Source organism: Chanodichthys erythropterus, chromosome 3 (assembly GCF_024489055.1).
Source record: "Chanodichthys erythropterus isolate Z2021 chromosome 3, ASM2448905v1, whole genome shotgun sequence".
Classification (NCBI taxonomy): domain Eukaryota; kingdom Metazoa; phylum Chordata; class Actinopteri; order Cypriniformes; family Xenocyprididae; genus Chanodichthys; species Chanodichthys erythropterus.
Window position 1 is genome coordinate 54,807,982 of NC_090223.1, and position 17,527 is coordinate 54,825,508.

The 17,527-nt window shown below is 36.5% G+C and overlaps 1 protein-coding gene across 3 annotated transcripts in view; it reads left to right on the forward strand.

The window, feature by feature from the left end:
- The window catches only part of cep112 (centrosomal protein 112), a 188,800-nt gene that overhangs the window by 82,518 nt on the left and 88,755 nt on the right, over positions 1-17,527 (forward strand). For all 3 annotated transcript variants that reach the window (XM_067377460.1, XM_067377469.1, XM_067377478.1), the window contains 2 exons: positions 7,699-7,806; positions 16,719-16,901. In XM_067377460.1, coding sequence (XP_067233561.1) covers positions 7,699-7,806; positions 16,719-16,901 — 291 coding nt within the window. The remainder of the gene's footprint in view (positions 1-7,698; positions 7,807-16,718; positions 16,902-17,527) is intronic.

Consider the following 17,527-nt stretch of genomic DNA (forward strand, 5'->3'; position numbering starts at 1 on the left):
TGTATATTTTATTTATAAAGTGCAGTGTTATTTTACCTTTGATTACAATTTCTGTACCTGAATACCTGAAAATCTTTAAACACTGTTTAACATCTTTTAGTCTGTGCTGTTTTCAGTTGATGTGTGATTGGAGGTCAAGCGTGCTACAAATAATTTTTAGTGAGCAAAACTTCACTAAACATTATTTGTAGCACACCATGTTATCCAGTAATCATAATTGAGCTTTGTTTCTTTTGATATTAAAAAAGTCTTCATATTCCGTCACATTTATAATGAAATTCAAACAATAAATGTAATTTTGGCACTTTTTAATGTGGCATGACGGTTCACTGTAGCAGTTTCAGCTCAGGCAGGGACACATGAATGCATGTGAACCTATCATCTGTTCCTCTTTACTTCTAGTTATAGCACAAAACACACATTAATGAACATCAGAAGGTATGTGGAAAGAAACAGAACAATTGTAATTGCTCAATCAGCGTTTCAACCGTGGAAAAACGTCAGTAAAACAGGTTGAATGTCATGTAACACTATATTTACCTCAGGAAAGTCATTCAGTGACAACAGCTTTTTAGTTAGATACAACAAATAACTGTAGAAAGGAACATTTTACTAAATATATGCACTATATTATCTATTCATTGTATTTTTTACTTAACTTGCTAATGATGTCTTCATTATTTAATGCATTTTTAATAAATCTTTAATGAAAACAAGGTTTTATTTTAGCCACAATTTAACAAAATTACGAATTGGATGAATTGGAGTACAAACAATTACGTCATTAAAAGGTTGTATGTGCAATTTAAGTGTTTGTATTTAGGTTTTTGATTGTTGATTATTGAATAAATTTGATTAATTAATTGATTATTAAATAAACTTATGGTTTTGGTTTTCAGCAAAATGAAAACTTTAATTTCGGATTTGGTGTTTATGTAAAAAAAAAAAAAAATCATGTTGGTTCATCACTAAATTCTGAGTTTTAATTGAGCCATTTAGTTCTAAGTAAACAACATATCTGATTATCTATGTATTCAGTCTATAGGGTTATATGTGTTTGTCCAATAGCATTGATGCATTCATGCAGGAATTGCCATAATTACGAGTTTCCAAGTTTGAAATATATATATTTTTTGGACATCCAAAACTTTCAAAGATATGACTTCTCCCACATTGTGACACCATGTAAAAACAGCTTCAACATTTATGAGTATTTAGGTACCTTGACACATTTCTGCTTGATATGCCATTTTATTATCAGAGTGTCTATTTACACTAAGTGTAAATAGCCTGTCTTGTTGGCAAAGGCTATTTACACTAACGCCGCCTACCAAGGTTGGGCCACACAAGTTTAAAAAAGATGCCCACCACTTAACATCTGCAGTGGGAAATGGCATGTGAAAGTAGATTTTGACATGATCGACCCGAATCCGGCTTTTGCCAAACTCGCTCTTCTCCTTTTTCCATCACATATCAGATCAGAAAGGCATTTATTTTCAATAAAAATGAAGAAAATGTTTGAAAAGTGGAAATAAAGTTCCTAACGAGTGTTTAATAATAAAGTAATGATCAGGTAGGTGTAGGAAGGGCTTTATTGCCCCAATAAGGTGGCATACATTTAATAATTTTAATAAATGTAATCATTTACACTGTTATTATTGCATCCTGTTAATTTACAACAGTACTGAAGTGTAAATAGTATCTGCCACTATTTATAAGTATAAATAGCATCTAACAACTATTTGCACTTATTGCAAAGAACTGCTACTTTCATATAGTGTAAATAGAATATATCGCTATTTTCACTTAGTGTAAATAGCATATTGCTAAGAAAATGCTGCTATTGTCACTTAGTGTAAATAGCATCTATTAGCTACTGCCTTTTTATTGCTGGTGTTATCTGATGTTTTCTTTATTATTTTTCAAGTGAATATAAAGGTGAATTATTGTTTTTAAATGTTATAATAAGTATTATTATAGGGTTTGTGCTGCCATTAACAACAAAGCCACACGTGGATCCTTTTACCATTATGAGGATTGTTGTAGAAACTAATAATATTTGACTAATAGTCTGGGGAACAGCTCAGAGTAGTCTCTCTAAGTGGCTGTTTCATTCTAAAGAAATAAGAAACTCCATCAAATTGAACTCCCTTTTAATTGTTCTTGACCAGAAAAAAACTGCATTGTGGCAGCAGACTTTAGGCTGCAAAACACCTGACTATGTGAGACATTCTTTCACTGATATCACTGTGTAATTGAGATCGGGATGTATTTGGCTTGTGGATTGTTCCAGGGAGTCCAGACACAAAGCAATCAGTACTGCAGACCGGATCATAAATCACGTCCCCTCGTTCAGTCTCGCAGGATATCACGGCATTCCCCCATATGAGAAGTGAGCATCTCTCAGATGACAATTCATATCAATAAAAAGCTTCTAGCACAAACTAATAGTTAGCACATGCGGAGCTATGGTGCTCATGCGGGCAATACAGGTATCTTCTGGCTCACATTGTTCGCTGATTTCTCACCTGAGAGATAAACTATTGATTTACCTCCATTAGCTTCCTTAGCTAGCTTAATAATGTTTTACATTGTCTGAATCAGTTTTTCTGAGATGGCAGCCACTGATTGGTATTAGATGAGCAAACAGATCTCATTTTTAGTCATCAGGAGTTGTTACTCATCCCGACATGTATGCTGTATGACTGTTTGTACATTCACTATTTCCATCATAACAACTCCAGCCCCTCAAACAGCACTGTTCAGTCTCTGCCCCACCACAGCATCAGCACAATGCACATGACTGCAGCCACACATCACATCCTGCGCACAGATGCTGGAGCGGGCCGCTGCGGCGCCACCCGGGTTCACTGCCACAGCTGCATCCAATGTGTGCACAACCAAACATTCACGCTGTTGTTACCTAGCTGCTAAAAGCCTCTTATTTAGATTCAATGAACTAAATGATCCAATCAAAGGTAACTTAGTTTACTTTCTTAATAAATATTACTGGTCTTGTTATGAATGATTCCTGAGTGTGCTTTATTATAAAGAAAACATATTAAAATAAATAACTAAAAATGAATGATAATCATAATCAATTATCCATGATCCAATCAAATCCTGGGCTGCATTTCCATAGCATTGGTGCTAAAGGTTTCTACAATCTGCTTAGGTTTAAGATGTTTTGGGAAACTCAGCCCTGGTGGATAGCATCAAATCTCGCCTTATGTTATTTCCTGCTCATCATTCATTTTGGCTAAATGAGATGATTATTTACGTCAATTAAAGATTTAGTAATTAGTCCTGTTGATTTAAAGCTATAGCAATTGTTATAACAATGCTTAAAAATGTTGTGAATGTTACTGAGCTACTAGTGTTTTAATTTGTAGAAAACCTCTATAATTTAATTTCTATCAAACAAACTGTGCCCTTTCAAATTAACCACAACAGTTCTCAGCATGTGAAATGTTTGTTTCCGCCACTAAATAAAAAAAGGTAATTGCGACTTTATATCTCACAATTCTGACTTTATAAAACACAATTCTGAATTTATAACTTGCAATTGTGAGTTTAAATCTTGCAATTGTGAGAAAAAAGTCAGAATTGTGAGATAAAAAGTCGCAGTTACCTATTTAATTTTTTTTTATTTAGTGGTGGAAACAAGCTTCCATACCCGAGGGCACTCCTTCCGTCTCCTTTACTTTCCCATCATGAACTACATTTCCTATAACTGGTTGGACTCATTATGATCTGACTAATTCCACCTGTGTGTTTAAGTCTTTTGAGTTTGCCTTTATAAGCTCTGGGTTTTCAGTCACTCATTGCAAAGTCCTGTTCGTGCTAAACTGCAATTCTGAGCCCTTTATCCTAGTTCCTATGTTTCCCTGATTTCTCTGTTTGCCTATGTCTTGGACTCTGTTGCTGTCTGTATTGTTTGCCCAGTGGTTTTGACACTATGCCTGTTAAATGGATAACAATTGTGGATTACCCTCAATGAAGCTGCGTTTGGATCTTAAACCCAAATCTCTGAGCAGTTTGTAACATTATGAAACTAATGCAGAAAAACAGAGGATAAACTCAAGGTCCCTTTCAAGCAAGTAATTTGGCGGCGGCCATCTTTGAAACACCTCTCGGCAGCTATTTCAGTCATGCAAGAATAGCTTATATCTCTTTGAATGGGGAAACATCAAATTCTCCAAAGATGTTCACAAAACTTAGATTAATTAAATTCCGTATTTGGAATAGCCAATGAAATCTGACAACTGTCTCATATATTTTGTTTCTAATCACTCAAATCATGACAAAAAAAAGCCTATTTTTCAGGCTGACTGTTTCATTTGGAAGGTGAGACTTATTCCGCCATATTTCGTGTTGCGTTTTCTCCCATTCATAATATTATGAGTGCACTGTCTTTGTATCTAAAGTCTTTGAAAAACCTGTCTCATGTCATTCCACTGAGCGTTAATTTAAGGAGAGCCCTGGACTGGAACATATACCTTCCATGCTAAATGCTCAAACATAAAGCTGAAAGTGTGCATTTTCCAAAATTGTTTGAAATCCTGTGAAATTGAAAAAAATAAAGACTGATTAGCCAAACGGATAGTCTCACCTCAAACTGACACCATCAGTCAGTGTCGATGTGTTGGGCTGGCCAGGATCCTTTCTATTGTTCATCATACATCTGCACATTAAATGTATTGCATAGTATTGTTTATCCTCAGTTTGTTTGGCAGCAGAATTCTTTGTTGACAATTAAACTTTAACAGAGCTAGCACTGCTGTTTGTTGTTTTATAAATCAAAAGTTTAAAGAGTGAAAACCCCATTTAGATGCAGGAGTGAATCCCTAAAATTATCGTTCTGTGTACGTACGAAACATGACTCACCCCTGAAATTGAGATGACTGACACAGTGGTAACCATAGCAACGTATTGGCTCGCGGCTGTGAAAATGAAACATGAATTCCTCTGGGCAACCTTAATAAATTCTACAGTGTATGACCAGCATTTCTGGATAATCTTGCCCAGTCTAAAGAAAGTGACAAGTGAAGGCCAAGTATGGTAACATCCTCAGCATTTAACCCATCCAAGTAAGTAGGAGTAGTGAGTAGTGAACACATACACAAACACACACACACACACACACACACACACACACACACTGCAAACTGTGGACTCACACACCTGGAGCAGTGGGCAGTCATTTTGCCGTGGCACCCGGGGAGTGATTGGGGGTTAGGTGCCTTGCTCAAGGGCACCTCAGTCATTTCCTGCCGGTATTGAGATCGAAGCCGCAACCTTTAGGTTACCAGTCTGACTCTCTAACCAATAGGCCACAACTGATGGTGCCTAAGATACACACCCTGGTTGTTCTTGTTTTTTTGATAAAAATACATGTAAAAGAGATCTCTGATGCACGTTTAAATATGTCACTAACAACTGTTTTTTTTTCATTTTGGTTAATTCCTTTGTAAATGCGGTTGTAACTACCTGAATTTTGATCTTAGTTAATTTGGTTTTAGAATGCGGTTGTCACTCCTGTAAACTGTGTGTGTGTACAGAACAGGATCAAGCTCCAATAGGGGCAACAGAATTTAGCTGCAGTGTTTACATAGCCAATGCAATGCCTTGTTGGAAGTCAGAAATATATATAAGTAGGAATACCCAACGACTAGCATTGGATGGAGTGCAGCATTATTTCTTGTGTTCTTCTGTGTGTTTATGTACGATCAGTAATGACGTGAGCTCCCACAGGAAGCTTTAACCAGGCTAGCATTAAGTCATGTTGGCACAGTGTGGGCAGAGTTCCTTTGGAGCATTGCACTGGGCAGACTGTGTGTGTGTATGTGTGTTTACTAATGGTCATGTAGTTGTGGGCGAGCGTTAGGGGATCCTAAAGCTCTCTCTCTGGACTCAAAGCTGCTGCCCACATCCTGCTCATGTTCTTTCTGATTCACCTTTCTCTTTCCACCCTGTGTCTCCAGCGATCATCATGTGTCCAAGATTCAACCCACATCAAAGTGTTCAACACTTTTTTCCTGCCACCCCCTCTCTTTCTCTTTTCTGTTGTCCATTTGCATTCATCTGTTTGTAACGGTATCATAGAAAAGAAAGTCTTCTGGATAATGGGACATGGCCTTGACGTACACATACTAACTCTATAGTGTATCTTCAGCCAGCTAAGATATTTAACCCATTATGCTGCATCATGTGTCCTGACTCTCTTTAGCTGTGTTAAGAATGGTACTAGTATAGTGCTTGCTGCATACTGCAGAGAATATACTGTGTTCCAAAGCTACTGAGTTGCTTACCTAGACACACAGTAAAAAACAGCAACCATGGATGCCAGAAATACAGATATTATGGGATGATATATTTGGTACCTGTATATTTTACAACTTATAACTGTATATTTTATTATATTTATTGTATATTGTATATTTATTATTATTGCATTCTACTTGAAAAAATCTACCTGAAGTACCAAAATCTATGTTGTACCTTAAAGGGATAATTTACCATAAAATGAAAATTAAGCATCATTTACTTATCCTGGTGTTGTTCTAATGATAATACAGGTGGTAAAAATAAGTGATGTCAAAAAATATGATCAACACTCATAAATAGGCACAGGGTTAAACACACAGAAACAAAACACCGTCAGGGTGACACACATGACACTAAAATAATGCAATAATTAACACTGAATAACCATAAGTTTGCCAGTATTTTGCAGGAAAAATGAAAACCTAATGTAATGTTAAATTATTTACTATTTTTTGTATGTGGTATCTATCAGTTAACCAATTAACAGGTTTTGACTATCATTTTTACAGTATTTGATGTACGCATGATGTTTTCAAACATGAATAGATCTCACACATCCCTCACATTTTAAACCGTTCCAAAATGCAGTGCAACAAAATTGTGGACAGATACAAGAATTATAAGTAAGAAGTATTCATAAGTCATTATAAGTATATTTCATGCAATATCAAAAAGTGCAATCAATTATACATTAACTATTTTACTTAGTATTTGCATTTTTATGCTTATTATCATTTAACATCATTAGATTATCAACGTTATTATCAATGACTATGTTTACAACTACGTGCACCAATAATGCGATTTATTTTCTTTTTTTTTACAAAGAGTAAGGTCTTAAACGCAGTAAGATGTTTACATGACACAAGCAAAACTTTTTTTTTGCAATTTTCATTTTTCTATTTGCTAAGAAGTGTGGTTATTTTTACCACCATTCTTCATAATGTCACGTAGTTAATTCATGAAGTTGTGTGAAGAAAAACACACGTCATCCGTGTATGTCCAAGCACATGCACACTTTGGTCAGAGCAGTAATAATGCGATTAAGGTGTTTACATGCCTGTTTATTGCGATTAAAATTGACGTGCGATTATGGTTACTATGACTACGAGCTTAATCGCATTAGTCAGATCGAAGTATTCTGTTTACATGAGGTAAAGTTTAATCACAATATTGCCAAAATCCTATTATAATCGCATTATGAGTGTGCATGTAAAAGAATTGCATTGCGAGTCAAGTCATGCCCTTCTCATGAGGAGCGATATTTGTTTTTGTGTACAGAGAAGAAAAAGATTTCAGGTGATAATAGAATAATATAATGTAGTTTATTGAAGTATAATATAATGCTGCCACTCTGTTTTCTGATTCCAGATGGAGAAAGTAGAGGCTGATCTGATTCGCTCTAAATCTCTACGAGAGAAGCAGTCTAAAGAGTTCAGTTTCCAGCTGGAGGAGCTACAGCGAAGATACGAGCAGCAGGTCAAAATTAATTTGCATTACATTAAGTGTGACTAACGATTTTCTTTTGGTAGAAATATAGACGAACAAATCATTTACTCACGCTCAAGCATTATTACACTGAGCAACACAGTTCATATGCAGATGACATGATCTTCTCGCTCTAGATGATTGGATGGGCTGTCGCAGGTTCAAATATAGATTTGTTTTCACAGTTTATAATCCCTTATCATATCATTCCATTCAGTCTCCAGTTCCACCTGATTAAAAATGTAATTTGTTCTCCATTTAATCAAAGTCCAATCAACTGATAAGATGCTGCCTCTTTAACAGTTTTTATTGACTGACAGGAATGTGTTTGTTATCTTCAGTCAATCCTTTTTCTTTCTTTAATTTCTAAAATTGAAAATAGTGAAATATTGTTCACCTCACAATCTTATCACTTTGCTATTTAGCAGTAGAATTGCAGATTATTTGAACTGAAGCTAATTCTGTTGCCAAACAATGGGTTTTAGGAAAATAATAATTTCAGAAAAAGAATAGATAGAGTTCGATATATAATATCTCAATTCAGTATACAAAGATGATCATAGTTGTTTATATTTGGAGCCAGGCATGGCATACATTTTAACAAAAAGTTAAAGCCCAACAGAGTTGTAAGATTTTACAACCCATGATCCACAAATACATTTTGTGTTTGTCTCACACTTACCAAACCATGCATTATGCTGTATTTGTTACATCCTTTCATTTCTTTGTTATGTCTATTGGCAAGAAATTGTGCTAACTATTGGGAGCAGACGTCACAGTTTTGTCACTCCATTGTGGTGGCAGAAAAACAACGGTTACAAGTGGAGGAAACTAGCCCTAAAGTTAAAGCATGAAATAATATTTAATACTATAATATTTTACATAGATGACATTTTAACCTATAACGTTTTTATCCTTACAATTCAGACTTTTTTCTCGCAATTGACCCTTCACCGGGAGTTTGATTGACAAGCAGTCTAACCAATCAGAACGCAAAATCCGCCATTTTGTCCGACAAATCAGTCAGAAGTTAGAAGATTAACCTCGGTGGACTTAAACTTGAAAAATGGTGCGTATTTATGTCTTTCTGCATTTGAAACAACATTCCTTCTCATGTTCATTCATGTTTATTTGATGCTATAAATTAACTAGTAGGAAGATTTGGTCGGATTACGAGCCGTTTGAGCTGAGGCACTACAGCAATCTGTTATGGGGGGGGGGGACATTAAATTGTTTTCAGATACCATATGATTTTAATGTTTTATATAAAGCAAGCTTAGTAACAATAAATACAGATATCGTGGAATTTTGGCAGAATCACTGTATCCATGTTAAATTAATTTAATAATTTAGCAGACATTTTTTATCCAAAGTGACTTAAAAATTAGGAGAACAATAGAGCAACAATATGTAGTAAGTGCTGTGACTAGTCCCAGTTAGTTTAGCACTGTACACAAAGCAAGGTTTTTAAATAGAAAAAGGGAATAGAATTATAAACAGCGAAGCACGTACTACAAACTTTTATAGAAAAAAAGATCAACAAACTATTGTCAAGCTGACTATTGTTCATCTTCACACTGTTGTTCTCTATTTTATCTCTGTCTGGAATTTCAAAAATGAACTGCTTCACACCAGGTCAGAGTGATTGTTTGTAAGCAACTCACAGATCCCACTTGGACAGACAATGCTCCCTTAATATTTCGAACTTGATGTTCCACTGTTGAAGAACTGCTCTATTGATCTTGTTCTTGCGGCGGCTTGTTACTTTTGAACTTGCCCACATAATGCATTGTGGGCGCTCCTTGCTTTTTCTCAGGTTATTTAAAACCGAGGCAAATAAATTCATAGCTGAATTTCTCATCTTTAGGTATGGCTAGTGTGCTCAGCAGTGGGTGAGAATGACAAGAGCAGGATGTGACATACTGTAAGAAATACTAAAGCCTAAAATTCAATTCATCTCTTCTTTTTTTTTTTTTCCTGTGTTGTGAAAGATTCAATCCGCCAGCCCCCCTTTGAATCCAGTCCCCCCAAACTTGGCAGTGAAGTCTTACCAGTGGCATCTTGTTGTAACAGTATTCTTCAGCTAGCGAGATCGTTTGGCGCATTTTGTTTGTTTCTACTCTCTGATTGGTGGAATTTTCTATGCAACATCATGGGTAATGTAGTTTTTTACCACAAATTCTGCTGTTGAACAAAACCGTTTTAAAAGTTGAACTACTGCTGGCTAATGGCTTCAACAGAAGTAAATACTGTTGATTAACAGCCTCGTAGCTCACAGCAGGGCTGTCTTTAAAGGTTTATAAGTTATCATTAAAAATCAATTTCCCTATGGAGAAAATGAATGGACTGTTGTACTGTATAAAGATTATGAAGACAAACAACCACTGTTGTCAAGTAAAATATCTGTTGTCAAATAAAAATCTAGTTAAAAATAAAATGCATGAAAAGGCATGTTTTCCATGTTTTTCACTAAATTAACACAATAAATATTATTCAAACATTTTTGTTTCTGAATCAGTACACCGCCATCAGCCAGTGAAACCTCAGTTTGCTTCACTCAAATCTTTTGGAAGCCTCAAAGACTTCTACATTATTCCTCCTTCATCAAAGTACAAAAATTCAGGCTAGCGGGTATGCAGCTAGGTTAGCTCGGGGATGGGGAAGAGGGTTGTGAAAGGGAAAACAGGCAAAAATTCTTCTCCTTACCTAGTGCTTGCTTTGCTAGTTTCCTGTGGTGGTCACAGCTAGCGGCAGACAGAAAGTTAGTAGGGAAATGATTGAAACATGTTCTTGTTCCCACCTGCATGGTCAGATTGTCAGCTTGCGCTGATGAATCATTCACAATAACACCAGGAACATGTAGACTTTTTAGAAGATAAATATTTTCAGCTTGTATGTCAAACAGTGTGTTGAATTTTGATAATTTGGCCAAGGATAAACAACTGTAGTGGTTATAAGGTCTAATAAATACATAATTAGCAGGCCAATCAATTAGTACTGTTTATTATTATTATTTATTTATTTAATTTTTTTGCTTGTTTTTTTTTTTTTTTTTTTTTGACACTTGCTATTTATAATAATTTAACTTTGTAGAAGGAGTGGAGAGAATACTATGTTATGCTCATTGTTATGTTAATTTAGCAAATACCACAAAAAAAAAAAGAATAAAAAAAAAAGAATCTGTGACAGATAAGAATGCCAAGGTAAGAAATCCTCAATAATATTTAGTGTCTAAACTGATTTGTTAAGTTCAAACTGTTATGACACTCACCCAGAATCAGACCAGTCATAATGTCACAATAGTGTCAAAAGTGATTCATAAAAAGATTTTATATATATATATATATATATATATATATATATATATATATATATATATATATATATATATATATATATATATATATATATATAAAAGACATTTTTGTATAATAATAAGGTTAATTCTTCCCAATTCTCATTATCTCATTTTTTTTTTTTTTTTTTTTTTTTTTAACACTCGTGGGGCTTTTAACTAGTTGCTTATTCGCATGCATATTACTAGAATATTGGCTGTTCATTAGTACTTATTAAGCACATATTAATTCCTTATTCTACATTCTTAATCCTACCCAATACCTAACTTAACAACTACCTTAATAACTATTAATAAGCAGTAAATTAGGGGTTTATTACGCTAAACGCCACCTCTGTCAAAAATAAGATAATGACATTGAGCGAATGCTTACGGCACGTAGTACATGTTCAAAAAATCACGTGCTTCAAATCCTCTAAATCCCAGCGTCAGCCCATTCAGATATAATGGTTTGTTGGCAAAAGCATCTAGACACCACTTCATTTTGGCAACAAAAGCCACTATGTCCAAGAACCAATCAGAAGGTGCAAATCAAACCATATGATTTTGAGCGGTTTCAATATAGCGTCACACTGAGGAGATTTTTTAAATTCAGATTCAAATTGAGATTTTTTAAATAAAAGATGGAGGACGATGAAATGGATAAGCCTGTCCTACTAACATTGAATGGCAGAAGAAAACGTTACCTCAAAACTCTGCCCATCATTAGGCAAAAGAAAATAGCCTACAGTGGAAATGGCTTGGTCGCAAGTGTATCATGCACTCATAAAAGTTCTTCGTGCAGTGCCGTTACTTTGAAGGAATCAGATTTATTATACATCAAACAACAGTTCTATTTCACCAAAGACAAAGTCAAACAAGATGCATTCTTCTGTCTCATATGGAAGCTATGCCATGTAAACGGAGGAGGCAAAAAGTGAAGGCTGAATAGAAGAGATGTGTTAGATCCCTGTGTAAAGAGGTTTGTCTGCTGTTTAGTTTTGAAATTATTGTGCTCTCATCTTTTTCAGGGTTTATAGTTGCATCTTTAGTGATTTTTCAACTATTTACTATGTCTTTTCCCAAATAGGTGGATTTAGAGGTTTTTGCACAAAAAAGGACAAGTGGATTTAGCTGGTTTGGATGCAAAAGAAAATCTAACTTGTTAAAAACCAATGAATTGTCTAAAGTGACGTTTTTGAAAAAAAGTTATTTTATTCACTAACTAATAACCTTATCATTACCTTTAAAATGAAACTCCTGAACTTGATTGTAGGAGCCTGATAAAAAAATGCTCATTTAAAAGAAAAGAAGTCTAGAGGGTTTTTCATCTGTACTCTTCATTTATATATATATATATATATATATATATATAAAGTGGTGGGCCGTTATCGGCGTTAACGTGAGACTCTTATCGGGCGATAAAAAAAATATCGCCGTTTATCTATTCTCAAAGTTGGGTTGGGAGCTGGGTCTATACTACACAAGCTATGATGACTTTCACATTGATATTTTAGCGCGGATGTATACCTAGCCGAATTGACCCTTCGCAAAGACCCGCCCCCCTTAGTTACTGTTGCTTTGTCCGACAAGCCGTGGCACTGTCACGCCGCATGCAGTGAAAAATACATCGCGGACCAAAGAGGATACTGACAACATGTCGACAGACAAGACAAAGCAGGTTACTTATGATATTAAACAAAGTCCCAGCTTTAAAACTGTGTAGTTTTTTTTTTTTAAGAAATTCAAACAATAAAAACAATTTTGTTGCTCTTTATTGTGTCGTGACCATGGTCGTGACAGATTGCTGTAGTGCCTCAGCTCAAGAGGCTCGTAAACCAATCATCTCTTACAACGAGTCCATTTATAGCATCCAATAAACAGGAATGGACATGAGAATCAATGTTGTTTCAAACGCAGAAAGATGTCAATATACACAATTTTTCAAGTTTAACTCCACCGAGGTTAATCTTCTAACTCCTGACTGCTTTGTCGGACAAAATGGCGGATTACTTTTAGTCATTATTTGGGTAGCACCACATATTATGTATTTTTTACAGTCTATGGGTAGCAAACATATTCTGAATGTCTTCGGCAGAATTCAAATGAGCCATTTTAATCTAGATTAATTCCAAGATTACAGTGAGATTAATCTAGATTAAAAAAAATAATATATGCCCACCACTAATATATGTTAATATATGTTATAATATATGTTAATATATATATATATATATATATATATATATATATATATATATATATTACACAAGTGCTGGTCATATAATTAGAATATCATCAAAAAGTTGATTTATTTCACTAATTCCAAAAACTTGTATATTATATTCATTCATTAGACACAGTGATATATTTCAAATGTTTATTTCTTTTCATTTTGATGACTATAACTGACAACTAAGGAAAATCACAAATTCAGTATCTCAGAAAATTAGAATATTGTGAAAAGGTTCAATATTGAAGACACCTGGTGCCACACTCTAATCAGCTAATTAACTCAAAACACCTTCAAAGGCCTTTAAATGGTCTCTCAGTCTAGTTCTGTAGGCTACACAATCATGGGGAAGACTGCTGACTTGACAGTTGTCCAAAAGACAACCATTGACACCTCGCACAAGGAGGGCAAAACACAAAAGGTCATTGCAAAAGAGGCTGGCTGTTCATAGAGAAGAGGTGATAGAGAGCAGTCAGTCCTATGTTCATAATAAAAAATCTGTTTAAATGTCCGATGTATAATCTTGTCCTTTTAACATTTAAGGGGTTTTCCCGTGACTAACAGCGCTATTGAAAGCATTGGTCAGTTGCGTCTTTTCAATATTAAAGTCCTCACTATTGACTGACACACTCATAAAGAAAGTCTCTGCCATCTAATGGTGTGAAAATGTAACTTCTGTTGCTGTTCACGGTCAGGGACTATTTTTTCCTGGCGAAAGGAAGGCTTTTAGAAAAAGTTTACTCCATGAAAGTTTCATTGATACATATTTCTGGCTTTAATATTTGTATTGTGTGGTAACCGTTTTATAAAAGCAATAAGGTACTCGAGGCTATTGCTGTATCATCAATATGTCTCTGCCTTCAACCATGACTTATTCATGATACAGCACAGCCTCGAGTACCTTATTGCAAAAAACTTCATATTATTTTTTAAGGGTTTACCATGGCCTGAAATGGACATGATTTTATGATATTCACCCCTCTGCTGTGTAGTGACTTACTGACTACACAATATTGTGATATTATAACAGATTTGATTAAATTAGTGTTAATGAAATTTAGCCTGTATTCTTCTGAGAGCAATTTTAAAGGTAAGTTCATAAAAGTCTAGTTTTTATGTGCTGGCAGGACTGAGCTGAGATGTTTAGTGCTGCTTTAATGAGTGAACTGTGCTCTGAGGGTCACTTTTAGCTATTCATGTGGACACAAAGAAACATTCCCCAGGATTCCCATCAATTGGACTTTAAAAGAGTGCATTTCTATAGAAGTGTTGTTTCTCTTTGACCTCCTCACCATTTGACGTCATGGCGGCTTGGTGTGCCAACGCTGAGCTGATGTCTGAGGTCACAACAGTAGAAAGTCAAGCAGTATATGACATTACCAACATCCCACTCAAAACTGTGGAGGCTACATTTGGGGATCTATCCTATCTATCCACATCAACCAAGTTCTCTCTTTCTCTTTTTCAATTTTTCAGGAAAAAAAAAACTGCACACAAACAAATAGACGGAATGGTCCTTTTTGGAGTATCTGTACTCTGAATAATAGAATATATTTTCCGCCACTCTTCTTTCTTCAAATAGAACCCCTACTGAGTGCCTCCTCTCCGATACTGCGCGGGGAGCCTCCTTCAGTTGCCCACCGCCCCATGACCTCAACTCTGGCGCTCTAGGAGGGGGCGCTAATCACATCTGCCCAGTGACAGCAGCCATTCAGCGCTGGCGCTTTAAGAGCCTGGCACCCAGCAGCCCTTTCTGTGACGTTTCAATGTTTTCAATCTCTCCCCCACCCTTCGCTTTCCCACTGTCATATCGCCATATATTTGGCGTGGATTTTCACCCTGCGTCGAAAAAAATTAACACAGAATTGTCAAAACCAAAGCCTTGCTTTGTCGCTCATCCGACATGTGCTGTGGGACGGGTTCAACCCATCACAGCGAGCTGTACGCTGAGCTTTAAACTAAGGTAATCACTGATCACGGGCTATTCATCTGTCATGACGTGTATATATAGCAAATTGGGTGGTTGGATTATAGTGTAACTACCAGCAGAGATCTGTATGTTTACCCGAGTTTAGCATGTTAATGCATGGTGTGTTATGAAGAAATCTGTCCTATTTCTTTAAGACTGGAGAGTTGCATCCTTCAGCGGTCCCTGATCAATTAGTTGAGGCTTTTTCTGTTGGCTGTTCAGTTTCGCCCTATTAGAGATGTCTGCTTGCATCCACATCTCTTCCTCTACAGTGTTGAAGGGCAAAATCGATAAAGCCGGAGAATGAGGAATCTCCTTACCAAATCTTACTTCATCTTCTTCAAAATCCACTAAAATTAGAAATGCCATGGGGCTGTTTGAAGCGTCTTTTGTGGCCTTGTGCCTGATTGGCTGGGAGCTGAAATCCCATTCATCACCTACACTCAATAGCATCACAGCAGCCTCTAGCTGGCAGGCCAGGTAGGGTGCCGAGCTGCACAATGTGGGGGGATTAGCTTGAAAACTGCAGGGACCAGGCCTCTCACTGCAGGCTAACTGGGAGACGGGGGGCCGGATTGGCCAAGGTCACCATCTCTCATCCAGAGGAGAGTGGGAACGGACCTTGGGAACCGTTGGGCGCTGCCTCTCATCGCCAGGCTCGACTCACCGCACAGCAGGTGCAAGTCAGCGAGATAATGCCACTGCTAGCTTTTGTGTTCTTTGAACATTTTCCTTCTTGCTTTCAATGCTGACCACATTTTTTCTGAATAAGTGTTAGCAGGGATGCCGTGCGGATTGGAATATTTTAGGCTCTTAATTTTCCATCTTTGACAAAGCGCAACACTTCGGAAAAGGACTCAGAAGTAACAGTAAGTGGTTATTAACATTGCGGTGTGTCCATCATGACATTATGGACAGACAAGAAACTTCAAATTGAATGAATGAGGAGTGTTTCTTTTTTTCTTCTTCTTTTTTTTGAGCAGTCTGTTGGAATAAATGGGATTATAGGTAAAGATTTGAAATTGGATAATATCAGTTTTCTTTTTTTGTTCACTTCTTGCTTCCTCGTCTTCTTTGCAGCATATAATGATGATATTGGCCATAATTTTAAGCCAATTAATGTGCCCAGTTCTGTGCCACAAATTTTTTTTTTTCTAATGAGAGCTGAAAGAGAGGCTAGCTTGTCATAATTAGCACAAAAGTGGAAGGACAGCAACATGTGAGGTCATAGTGATGCAAAAACTTGCGTAGGCTTCTTGTGTTGTGAGGCAAGCCTTGAACTTTTTTCTTTCGCTGAGCCATGCACAAGTTGTCATGACGACAGGGATGTTCCGCTGATGAAGTCTTACTCCTTGTTGTCCAATCAGATTGTGGAACTGAAACTGCAGCATGAACAGGAGAGGACGCACCTACTCCAGACACACAATGCCGAGAAGGACAGCCTGGTCCAGGACCACCAGCGGGAAATCGATAGTTTGGACAAGCAGGCGAGGGCCGCCATGGTCCAGCAGCAAACGCAAACCCAGGAGTGGAGGAAGCGCGACGCTCAGGTAGGGGGTCTCTTCCTTTCCGGCGCTTTCTGTCACTATTTTGTTTTGCTAATTAGGATGTTACAGTTGATGGTTATTCTTTTTACTCTGTGAATTTTATCACATTATCATATTTTTGCACGTTCCATTACATAGAAATTTGTTTTGAAGGTACTTTTTTAAAAATTTGCATTTCGCACACTTTTTCGCAACACTGTTGTCATGTTTTAGTATGCAGTGCGAAAAAAAAAAAAGGATTAAATTAGGAAAATGCAAACTTTTTGGCCGTTATTTTTCATGTGCAACTTTCCTCTGCGGGATTTCATTGAAAATGTAATCATTTTCATTGAAAAAGCGGCTGAAACCACAGGCTGCCGGAAGAAGAAGGTAAATTTCCCAGCCCATTGTGGCTGTGGCCTTTTATTGCAAACCGTAGGGTGCATTCTTCTTTTCTTGGGATGTTTATATTGGGGTTAGTTGTCTGTGGACCACCACTGAGTTGTACAGTTCTATTTGCTGGGTTTTTTGCTGCGGTGTTGGTAGCATTTATCTGCTAATAAGCACTATTCTCTAACATCTGAAACTGCTGCAACAGGCATATGTTATTTAGAGAGTATTAATGAGCTCTTTAGCCGTAAGACCTCCAT